Here is a 12,306-nt window from a genome sequence, read left to right on the forward strand (position 1 = left end):
TATAAACAATAAAATAGTGATGGTCAAATAATATGTAAAAACAAAACTTCACCTCCCCGCACAAGCCTTCCGTTTTTGAGATATCGTCAATGGCAATATCTGACAGATGATAGCCGCCCAACATTCCGCCAAATACTATGTTGAATTCTGACGATGTGTCAACATTAATCTGAAATTGAAAAGACAGAAGTAAGTCTGATCAGTAAATGCACTTAAACTGTGGTTCGCGACCCAAAGCATGTGGTATGCATGTGTGTGTGAATCATTTCCAGACTCCCTTATTGTAATATAAACCATGTGGCCTATGATTTCTGTGATAACTATATTTTGTGCAAGAAAATACCAAATGTCATCGGCATTCTTTTAATTGCAAGGTAGTTTCCCAGAAATTATTGACAAATTGCTTCCGTCACAAGACTTTGGAATATTTTTTTAGATCACGTCGAAATGTTTTTGAGAACCTCCGTATTATATTACCCAACCTAGTGTCAAATCCTAATTTTCTAGATAGCTATTTCTATCAAAATATTTTTATGGGGTAGTAGAGTAGACTGTGTGATAGATTTCATCACCAGTAGGTATAATACATCCATATTTAAAGTTTTATTTGAATATCTAAAGCAAGGGATTAGTGCTATAACATAAGAATACCAAAATATGCCACAAGAAATAGTCAGTCATTCACAAACAATTTGCTGACCAGAAGTGGAATAACGAGAAGATGTGATTTATGTAGGCCTACTTATGCTTCTGGTTAACCATCATTTCGCAAAAGAATATAAAGATTGCCTTGATCAAGACCACTTTCATCAACTTTTATAAATATTCAGCATTCAATATTTTTGAATATATACCCAAGCAGGTAGCCAATATCTTCCTTGAGAGCCATGTCGGCTCCAAACAGGATCCCGCAAAGTGTCTTCTGTCTTCACGTAAAGATTAAGTTCTCCCACATCCGCACCATGCATGAAGTACCAGAATTGTACACAAATTGGCGCTGAAATGGTGGGCACTTATATAACATAACATAACATAACATGGTTGGGTAATATTTTTATCTGAACAAGTCACACACAATGTACAATGCGATAAGACACAATGCGATGTCATGAACAGATAGGAGGATGTAGAACGACACGCATCAGTAGCGATCCTTTACTCTAACATCCACCTCGGACCTAGAGTGCCCGATGTCACAGTTCTTTTTCGATGTTGATCTGTTTGAAGCCGCGGCCCTTTCTACTAGTTCTTTTCCATTCATTGTGAGTGCTTTCTTTCGTCGGGTCTTTTTCTGGGCTTTTTTGTCGCCGTAAGAACGGCAACGGCAGGGGAAGAGGAGCCCAGATAAACCTCCGACGGGAATCGAACGCGGTTCGCCCTGCGTGCTGGGCGCTTATCGTAACCACTACACTATCTCCCCTGCTTTATATTGCTGATAACAATCCTTCATTTGTGCAAACTTACAAGCAATTCTCAACGACGGTCCGGAAAATAATGCGACGTCCCCGGGTATGTTTGGAGGTGAGCTTTCCATGTACATAAAGTGCCCGCCGATGCAGTCTACTTTGAAACCACTGAAGAAATTTTGCTGCGGAGACTGTACTTTGCTTGTGTTGGATCTGGCAATATAAGTATCTGGTTGTAGTCGACAGTAGATGAGAAAAGATTGCCAAATCATAGTTTGTGGTGGTTGGTGATAGTTAGTAATTTAGTACTTATCCTGGAAATGAGTCCACAAGTACGTCCACAAATTATTTTGAAATGACGGCGTTTTTTATTACAATTTCCAAAATACAATTGAATAGTATATACATATCGAATGGATTCTGAATATTTTCAGCTAACACTCGTCATGGGTACCTCTTACACTCGTGAGTGATGTCAGCCGAAAATATCCAGGTTCATTTCAATATGAATATACTATTCAGTTGTATATTGAAGTTCTGTACCTCCAAGAAGGTCTACAATTTCCGAAGTAATGCAATGGTTGTATCAGACCCAATGTCAGTTAGAGACAACTTTTTCTCAATTTGGAACTTCCCATACAAACAATCAAGGCAAAAACTCATCATTCGTACTTTAGGGTAATGCGGTTCTCAAGCCCTTATTGGTTGCACACCAAGAATTTTAAAATGATCCGATTTGGTCCAATTTACATACAAGAGGATTGGCCATTACGGTTATTACAAGTTCCACACAGTAAATTCCATAGAATCCACCACTTCTACCTCAGTAGAATTCACAGCATTGAAGTTACTTTTGGTTGTTGTGTTTTTACGAACGATAGACCAGTTGTACCATGGTTTTTGTCTGTTCATCACACTCAATCTACAATGTGACATGAAGGGCATATAGCTAAATGGCTGGTTACGTTAACTAACTTCATGAAAAAGTGGTTCTCGTTCAAAAGATCACAGCATATTCATGTTTCACAGATCACAAAAAAAAAGGATAGCTGTATTTCATAACAGCACACTTTGAGCGGCAGCACTGATATTTATCAGTAGTTCAGTAGTAGCTGACTTTGAAGTCTATTGGTCAAACACTGCTTGACCACAATTTCGCGAACAACTACTTTGCACCAAAAACATTCTTGAATTGATAAAGTTGTAACAAAATCACAGAATAGACATTATAAGTAAAATTATTACAGTTGAGTAACTTTATAAGAGAAATAAATTAAGTTGATGTGTATTCCCAAACATTGAAAATCAGAAAATACGCATACCTTCCTACACACATATTATCCCAAGAAGACCCGGTATTGAGTGCATAAGTGTATGCGGCACACAGCGGTTGCAGTCCACACTCGTAAGCACATTTCTCATCGTGCCCTTCGGTGAACCTTGATTCAAAATAATTTCGAGCAATGCCCTGTAACAGCACAAATTGTGGTACTTACATTCCAAAATTGAAGGTGTCAGGTGGCGAAGCCTCACTGGGACTATTGATTAATCCCACCACCGCATTTACACCTGGCTGTTTGTCGTAGCATACATCTTAAGAAAGGTTAGATTTGAACGGTAAACTTAATCATTCTCAAGCTTTATATGATATCACAAGAGCGGTTCCTGTAAGCCAGCGGTACTTTTTTTGAAGGAACTGAACCCCGCAATTACCATGCACAAATTCATCAAAACCTTCGCATTCAAAAAAATTTCTTCTTGGTAATCTGAAAGCTGCCTACCTAGTAAGGAAATGAATAAAATTGGCATTCTTTAAGCCATCTGTAAGCTTAATACTGAAAATGTAAATTTTCATCTATTCAGGGAACTGAAAACCCCTCAAAATCTCCCTAAGAGTATAATTGCACCAATATGAAACATTGAGGCATTGACACTAGCTAGCTGCTTTTAAGAAACAATTTTAGGATTGCACGATTCAACCAGTTAAATGCCAGTTTCATATCATTTTTACAACAAAGTCTGTTGCTTTTCTTCATTTTCTTATCTACCAGACTCTCATATGGCCGATTGCCCAGATTATGCTATGAGAAACGTTATGAATATCCCAAATGCTTGACCGCCGCCGAGCCCTGAGACTGGCTCACCAAATCGCTTGGGTTCGATCTAACCCAGACTAACAAGAGATTCGATCTATCAGTCTACAGTATAAGGTAGTTCAATACTTAGTATTGCCCAACCCAAAAAGGGAATAAACGATCCTCATGTAAATACTGAAGCAAACGAAACTTACTTCCAACAGTGTGGTCATGTTCAGGCCCAGAATACTCGGTACTGGTTGCTCCTAAATGTCTCGTCCAATCCATCGTGTCATCTCGTAGGTTTAACCAGCCACAAAGGCTCAACTCGAAATCACAATCGAATTCTCCGAGAACTGAAAAAATGGTTGTTTTGTCAACGGAAACATTTTAAAAACATTAAGTATTCCGGTATTATTGAAATCAATGACACAGCGGAAACCTATTTGAATTCCTTACCAGTTGATTCAATGAAGCTCGAATCTTGGTGTAACAGTTCTGTGTTGTCTTCTTGAGATATCATTAAACGGTATGAGTAATGTCGTATATAGTAACTCTGGAAGTTGTAAGACTCATACACCGTGTAACCCTGAATAAACGCATATAGTTTATGGCACAACCAAGAGATGAAAAGCTAAACACTTACATCATAAAACAAATCTGATCTAGGATAATACGTAGCATCCTCCAGATACAACGTATTGTCTTCATACTTATTCAGGTACAAATTCGAACTGCTGTGCCGAAGGAAGAATCCGGGACGTGTTTCTGATTCAAACGAGACGGTGCCTTCCACTCCATTGACACCGGGTGATGTGAGAAAGAAACGCGACAGAGTAGGATCTTGCGATATGTACGCCTCCGACTGATCGTTTGCGGCCATGAAGTATGTCGGGTAGTTGTATGAGTAGAAGAGATACGGTCCGCTACGAGTTAGGATTGCGGGGATCGGTAAACCTAAAATTAAATCATTCGTAAACCATTATAAATGGAAGCGCAAAGACAGATATGACAGGCATTGATAAAATTTGCGTGAACAGAATTAGTCAATTTATTTTAGAGAAAAAATACAACTTGCAATTTCGAAAGCTACCACATCCGTATTAATGATAAAAGTATGCAACGATTTGACCAAGTCTATATTTGAAACTACTGTAATTGTCATCAAGCATTTCGTTTCAACTTGAAGTACTTGTGAAATGTCTTCATAATTGCTACTTCTACTTGTAATTGAATAGAAATTGACATCATTACTTCTACTTCTATTTGAGGAACATAGCTGTCAACCTTGACCTTAATGACTAGGAATCAGTCTTGTACAAACTAATAATATATTTAGTTGAAGGTCAACTGACTACTGATATTTTAGTAGTTCTAGCTCTAGTTTTGCATTTTAAAAAGTGATTAGTTCTAGTTATGCATTTTAAAAATAATTTAGTTGTAGAAAAACTAGAAAACATGTGTCGTCATTTGGGGTGGGCGATACAGGTGCTTCATGCTATCCGTGGTTGCTGAGTGCCTAGCAGGATAGCTGCGGATACCAATTTCCGAGTCTTTGGTATGACCCGGCCGGGGATCGAACCCATGAACTACCGATCGAGAAGCCGGACTCGTCACCATTACACTATCTCGCTCGGTTAAGTTCTAGTCTAGAAAATCCAGTAATGTGTACAAGTGAACTAGGAATGGAATAACCATAAGGATTTGACATAGCCTATCGCCACAAAGTGCTTTTGATGCATAAAATCACTATACACTTCAAATTAAAAATGGGACCACGCCAATACTTCAAAAGGGTGATACAGTCCCCAAAATGAGTCTACAAGTAATATGAGAGTGGAAATAACACGTACCATCACATGATTCCATTGTCAGTTGAGTGTCATCAATAGCGATCGTGCCAACATCGCCAATACCAAGTATGGTCTCGATAACAATCTAGAAAATTAAAACTCAATATGCTCTGTGCTAGCGTTGTGTGCGAAATGTTGTTTTGTTACCCTGTATTGTCCAGAAGTGTGATTCACCGGTAACTGACCCAGCTTCCACGAGTCTCCTTGATCGCCAGTTAGAGTCCAAACGCGTGACCTTGTCAACGCTCTGTCTTCTGTCGCAACCACGAGCGCACCAATATTTTCTCCGCTCATGTAATACCTGAATCAGATAAATGATATACGGTTATGCGGGGACTTTGCTGTAACCCTTTAATTTTAAATGGGTTTTTAAGGTAAAATCTGATGTGCATACGTATACGCATACCATGAGTTCATGATGTGCATATGCCGCTGGACAAGGAAGGTGCAGAAATAGCCTTTTAAGGCTTTCTAAGTCTTGCACCATCCCTTCATGCTATCCCGGCAATGTTGAGCGCCAAGCTGGGAAGTCATGGATACCAGTGTCACAATTCAGGTCTTTGGTCTACCCGGCCGGAGATTAAACCCACGACCTACCAATCAAGAAGCCGGGCGCTTCACCATTACGCTATCTTGTCGGGTATATCATTATTTTCTTTCTGTAAGTTAAATTAACTGATTCTATATTGACACCAGGTGAGGACATGTAACAAGTGCCTCGAAATGGATCCCCAAATAGACAATCATCGCAACGTTACGCACTTAAGAACTATTACAATTTACAATTTACAAAATGAATAAAGGTATGGAAATGGTGCAAATGTTGTCGCTCCACATAAAACAAGGTATGAAACATAGAAGAATAATGTAATATATATACTATTTATCAGCATAATAATTTGATACCTGCTGCATAGGACACTCATATAAAACCTTAAAGGGAATTGTAATATTAATAGTAAATATAATAGTCTGAAAGAGTTCTTGTAGTAGCAATGTAATTTCTTATGCATAATAATCTTTGCATTTATATAGAAAAGCACACGTGTGTACGCCAATTCGTCATTCAAACATGACTCCAGTTCTACAATTGAGACGTGCTGGTTTAAAAACCTATCCCAATCTGAAGAATGAAGACAGGCTTAATTAAGGACTCACCAAAATTTGAAGCACATTTCTTCGGAGGTCGGAGGAAGAAGTGTGGAAATAATCCTCGCTGTGTCACCTTTCAACTTTCCAGATGGTGAGGCATACAGATAGAATCCTATAGGGGATGGAATGCAACAGTCGCTCGTCAGCACACAAATTAAATTTCAAGAATTTGCCCTCCTAGATTAGAAAATCGGTCACCTGTATTTTGTTGAGACGTGTGGTCTGTTGGTGGTCCGAGTCCCTGGGAATCTATTCCATTAGATTGGGTCCAATAAAAGTCAGCAGCGTCGTCGTTGGACCAGCCACAAATATATTCCTCGAAATCACAAGTGGCTGTAACAGACAACCATTCAATCCATAACAAAAATCGGAGACAAACTAATGCAGTGTTTTTATTGGTATATCTGCATAATTCAACAACATGAATGATATTTCTTAGATTTATGATACCATTGCAACCAAACCGGACAGAACAAGTGCAAAATAATTGCACTTACAAACTATTCCGACGTTAGGTCTCAAAAAGACAGCTAGGAAATTGATGATTATTCATAAACAAATGAATGAACTACAAACTACACAAACCTCTATTATCCATACTTGTAATCTGTGAACTGTTATTTACTTATTACAGAAGAGCAGTATGTAATAATGTGATCAGAAATGTAGCCGATATCTTGTAAATCAGAGGTCTGCCACAGGAGACTAGCAATATGATTGCAAAAGTATTTGTATTACCTGGTGGGTGGCATGCTTCCTCGATTACTGATACGTCATCAATGGCCATGTCACTTGTAAAACTAGACCCCACTACTCCTTCCACTATAATATAGTATGTATTGGATACGGTGACATCCAAACCAGCCGGCCACCAATTGTCTCCCCAATTGTCTGATATTGACCAGAGTAGCTTCTCCGCTTGATTTTCAACTTGATACACATTCAGTGTGCCTGTAATGAGAATGAAAATGTATCATTTCTATTGTCAGCATTTAAACATTGTTATTGCTTCGACATTCACAGTTGCCAAAACTAGACGGAAAAATGACTCAACTCGACTTGAGTCTATTTGTGTGTTGACAATGTGAGTCATTGCGCAAGAGACATTATGTATTATGTAATTCAAGTCTGCTGTATCCTAACCGCAATTGAACTCAATTTTCGCAATTTTATCTGTTTAAATAGACATGTTAAGAGTGAGAAAAATTAGTACATTATGAATGCAAGTATTTCACGGAAGTGATTTGAACCGGACTTGAACTCAATAATGGAGAGTGAACTCTATAACTTGCACTTGAAATCCAGTCTCAACACTATGACTCGGACTCAGCCTGTTGCTGCCTGACTCGGACTCAAACTTGACTTGGTGGTGTAATGAAAATGAGTCGAGTCAAAACTATAAAAGTAAAAATTGACTTGTGACTTGGTTACAACCCTGGACCTACATGACACCTGACTATTATTTGAATTGGTGACTAGTTGCAAGACTACAGATACAATGGACTTTGTTTTCCTTGAGATAAAAGTGACAGGTTTATCTAGTATGAACTATAATTTCAAATTAGATGCAGATTGATGTACATTGTTTTCTGGACATTTGGGATTTCACAATCGTTGTGCAAAACCAACTATTGCAGAATCAATAGCATGACACATTCGACCTAACGTCACCTATAATTTAGTTTGGTAATATTGTACAGTTATATTCATACCCATTGCGCTTCCATATGCATGATACCAGAATCGAAAGCAGTTTCCAACCAAAGATGCTGGATACGGTCCGAATTGCAGTCTGGCTATGGCGCCTGGTACTACAGTGGCGGTTACGGAGCTTTCGGTATACATATAATATCCTGAAATCACAAAATCATATTAACAGTAATAGCAAAATTTCGTGCAGGAAAATCGGAAATTAGTCAAATTACTGTATTCTATGTAGCATCAAAGTTCCAATTTCTTTGGAAATCATTCATTTTGTACGGAGATAACTCAGAGATTCAATCGACTCAAGATGGATAATATTGATTTAAAGATACATATATTAAAATTCATAGATCGATTTTAGTTTTATATATCCTGTCTTGGTTTTTCTCAGCATCTATTGATTTTTTATTTAACCTGCTATTTTGTCTAACCAACCCAACTTCAACTAGTCGCTCAAGTGACTTTTCCAGACTGCTTCCACACCCAGTTTTTAAGCCAAGTTACATTTTTGGATATTAATTCGTAGAATACATATTTCGAGGACGATTTGTATCACAATCGCAGTAAAGCCCGGTATCTGACTGCAGCAAGTAGCCGTATAGTTTACTAATGGACAATGTCCAAAAAGGCTGTTCAAATATCACTTTTATTCAAATTTTACCGGATACTTGATAAAATTGTCAAGTTATCTACTGCACACCAATTTTATCTCAATTCCAAAAAAAGTTTTGGAATATACATAAGAATTTTTGAAATTTCCCTGGCTACCCCATCAAATTGTTAGGTTGTTAGGTACAAAATTTTTACCGTAGCAAAATCTGTCAATAGTTATTATAGATCCACCCTACCGTAAATACTTTGATTTGAAATCCTACATTTAAATTTAAATTTATCAAATTCCATCGTTTTTCCAGCAATTTAACCATTTCATGGGGTAAAATTTGAAACAAATTCATAATTATTTTTATTAAATAAATCCAAAACTTTTTCTCTTACGGCAATGTCACTATAAGTGGGAATTGAGCCAAGATTGGTGTGCAGGTTTTTTTAGGTAACCAAACAATATTATCAAGTAGCCAGTAAAATTTGAGAAAAGAAATAGTTATTTTTGAATAGCTCTACTGTCCCATATTCGTTGTGGCGGAGCCAAATGTTCAAATGTTGTCAAATTGAATTGACATGCAAAAGTCTGAGATTTGCCTGGTAAAAATACTTTATAGAGCTACTTACCCAGGTCTTTAGATACCATTTGTTTCCTACATCTAACTGAAGCGGTTATGGAATTCGTACGTCCACTCAGAGGACGTAAAAGTAGTCAGGGTTGATACTTAAGTGGCAGTAGAAGTAATACCATAAATTTGTACTCAATTACAAGTAGAACTAGCGATTTTCATGACTGGTCAAAAGTACTTCACGTGGAAGTGGAAAAGTACAGGTTTGGAATGTACTGAATTAGTTTTAACAAGTAGATTAAGTCAAGTGTGCAATACTATTGTGTGCGTTGGTGACTACATTCGTGTTTGCAAGATGCATCTTGGTTGGGGCTGCGATACGTCCGCCTTGATTTGTCCTACTTCATCAGGAAGTTGAAAGTGTCCTCGGAGGACGCCTAAATGTCCTCCATTTTGGCAATTCGTCCTCCTTTACAGCTTTAACTGCTAATAGATAGGGTCAACTGAAAATCTGTATAAATGACGCGAAATAGGTCATTCAGGACTGGAATTATAATAATGAGTGTAATAACGCAGGGAATTAGGGAGCTGATTCTAAGTAAGTAATGACCTTTTTTTTATCAACACATTGAGATTTCCAGTAATTAAAATCAGCTGTTCACAGTTTCATTCCGGCAAACACACTTTAAGGATTTTCAAAAAGTGTCCTCTTTTCCGGTTTCCAAAATATGGTAACCCTAATCTTAGCGACTAATGCACAACGCTAACAACGGGTAGAATCTTCGAAAATATAGTCAGCATTTACTGGGATGGCTATTTCACGTCGTTCCTGAGAAGATTTCACACGTTAAAGCGATGCAAACATATGCCAAAACAAATGTTTACTGTGCAAAATCGAAATTGCAAGATTTAATAAGTTTTGCTTAAAAAACTGTTCAAACAGCACTGGAAGTATTCTAAAACCACAACACCTTGAGTAGTGCAATTAGAAAAAACATACTTGAGTACCTCAAAAAAGTGGAATTAGGGCGAAGCCAGGGGGTGTCGAAACTCCCTCTTTTTGAAACGCAAAACCCCGTCCTTTTGAAATGACCATTCCGACGCTAATATTCAGTTGCAATTCAACAAGTCGTATTATCAGTGTCACGCGGAGCCGCGACCAATTAGAGAGATTCGTCCGTGCACGCATATCGCATCGCACAATGTGACGTGACGCGATCTCCCGCTGAGATGATTACGAAATTAGGTCATTGATTGCCGCGGGCTTGGCATTCGTCGCTGGACAGAGCAGTAACGCGGCGCGGCAATTCTGGAACACGAAAGACAGACCAGAATTATGATCACAAACGCGCGCGGCCAATCAGTAGTTATCCCTTACCGCCAACACAATGGAATAATCGGATTAATATTATGGGCACTGCAATAAATTCCAACTAGCAGGCACACACAATAAAACACTGTTCAACATTGCGCTCCGAGAATATTTATCACAAAAATGGTTCACAAAATATTTTAAACGCGGCTTGAGGCCCTCATCGATGCAAATAATGCACTTTAATTTGTAGAAGGTGAACGTATATTCGGTCGTCAAATCGCGATAGGAGATGGTGTTTCTCACAGTGCGCGATGAAACCTACGTTTTTAACGTGTGGTCGAATTTGTACATCTAATAAGGATCGTTAGTTTCCTGAAATGAGCATCAGTACGCCGTGCGAAATACATAGTAGTGATCAATTTTATCGGACTGCACAATCGGCCGGCAAGGTTGCGCTGATAACGAAATTGCAGACATGCCGCAAACCTGAAATAATTACAATTACAGGGTGTCTTATCTAAATACCCAGATTCGGCAATGGCAACGAACAATTTGTTCAGACGCGAGCATAAGATTTCATCGAAAAGATACATAAACACAAACAATATTGCACTCAGAGATTGTTACTGTTTGGCGAAAGTGTTTCTGCGGACGGTAGCAGGCCTGCGTGCGGACGCGCTAAATCGAACCACCGCCGAGAGTGCACATGAGATATCGATGATCCATTTCGCATACAACTGGTTCTCGCTAATTTGCAGTACGCAGCATCGATAATACGTATTAGTGAATTGGCATTTCAAATGGACGATATTTCTAGTTATAAATGAGAAACTCTCTGGCTACGCTTCTGGGGTTTTAATGCCGACAAAGCGCTGTTTAATATCAACCCTGGGCCTACGTAAGCCCCGATCAGTCAGTCGAATTTGATCGTAAAATGGTGCGCTTTTAATTGTCCACGTGTTATTGCAGTAAGAGCAATATGGGCGCATGCCGCGACCTTATCAATAGAAATACATATCGCAAAGGTTTGAAAGTCGATCCGCGATATGGTTGGCTCGATAGAGTCCGTCCAGCAATGAACTTTAACCGTTCAAACTAATCGAATAAATTCAGAATTTGCGCCACCGAGAATCTCGTGTTGCATCAATATTTGGCAACGTAATTCAACGCCGTGCACTGCACAATGCGCAGTATAAATAATAAATCAAACACTGACAAGTGACACCGAGGGAATACGAGTGTACAAAGCAGACACGAATTAGTAGCCCACAGATGATATCAAACGGGAAATCGCGCATCTAATCAGTAATTCCTCAACTTGCGTACAGCACAATGGGGTCTCAAGTCTGACATCACGACGTTTGAGCTGAAAAAAGCTGAACAAAAGTTGTAAAAAGTTGCACTATAAGATTCCTTCAAACAGCTTAAAACAGAATTCTACATTATTTTCGAGTATTTATGAAGCTGCCAACAAAAGTTGCAAAAGTTGCAAAAACTTGCCCTACTAATTACGGATTACAATTTATTGTGGCGTTTTAAGCACTAGTTCGTCGTCGCCGACGAAGCTTCGTATTCAATTATTAGCGCGCGTATTGGTAAATGGTAAATAGTTGGCATTTACGCGCTATC

The 12,306-nt window shown here is 38.6% G+C and overlaps 2 protein-coding genes across 9 annotated transcripts in view; one reads left to right on the forward strand and one right to left on the reverse strand.

Annotated features, from left to right (window-relative positions):
- The window catches only part of LOC145446927 (MAM and LDL-receptor class A domain-containing protein 2-like), a 229,516-nt gene that overhangs the window by 211,923 nt on the left and 5,287 nt on the right, over positions 1 to 12,306 (reverse strand). For both annotated transcript variants that reach the window (XM_080325301.1, XM_080325300.1), the window contains exons 7-20: positions 8,199 to 8,339; positions 7,225 to 7,437; positions 6,685 to 6,819; positions 6,493 to 6,598; positions 5,482 to 5,635; positions 5,335 to 5,419; positions 4,128 to 4,438; positions 3,941 to 4,070; positions 3,697 to 3,837; positions 2,903 to 2,999; positions 2,729 to 2,845; positions 1,465 to 1,619; positions 855 to 997; positions 53 to 169 (exon numbers count right to left, since the gene is read on the reverse strand). In XM_080325301.1, the coding sequence (XP_080181427.1) occupies positions 53 to 169; positions 855 to 997; positions 1,465 to 1,619; positions 2,729 to 2,845; positions 2,903 to 2,999; positions 3,697 to 3,837; positions 3,941 to 4,070; positions 4,128 to 4,438; positions 5,335 to 5,419; positions 5,482 to 5,635; positions 6,493 to 6,598; positions 6,685 to 6,819; positions 7,225 to 7,437; positions 8,199 to 8,339 (2,045 nt within the window). The remainder of the gene's footprint in view (positions 1 to 52; positions 170 to 854; positions 998 to 1,464; positions 1,620 to 2,728; positions 2,846 to 2,902; positions 3,000 to 3,696; positions 3,838 to 3,940; positions 4,071 to 4,127; positions 4,439 to 5,334; positions 5,420 to 5,481; positions 5,636 to 6,492; positions 6,599 to 6,684; positions 6,820 to 7,224; positions 7,438 to 8,198; positions 8,340 to 12,306) is intronic.
- The window catches only part of LOC145446931 (armadillo repeat-containing protein 8-like), a 393,366-nt gene that overhangs the window by 151,444 nt on the left and 229,616 nt on the right, over positions 1 to 12,306 (forward strand). The window lies entirely within an intron of this gene.

Source organism: Botryllus schlosseri, chromosome 9, assembly GCF_051294905.1.
Source record: "Botryllus schlosseri isolate E-star chromosome 9, Bs_hap1, whole genome shotgun sequence".
Lineage (NCBI taxonomy): Eukaryota > Metazoa > Chordata > Ascidiacea > Stolidobranchia > Styelidae > Botryllus > Botryllus schlosseri.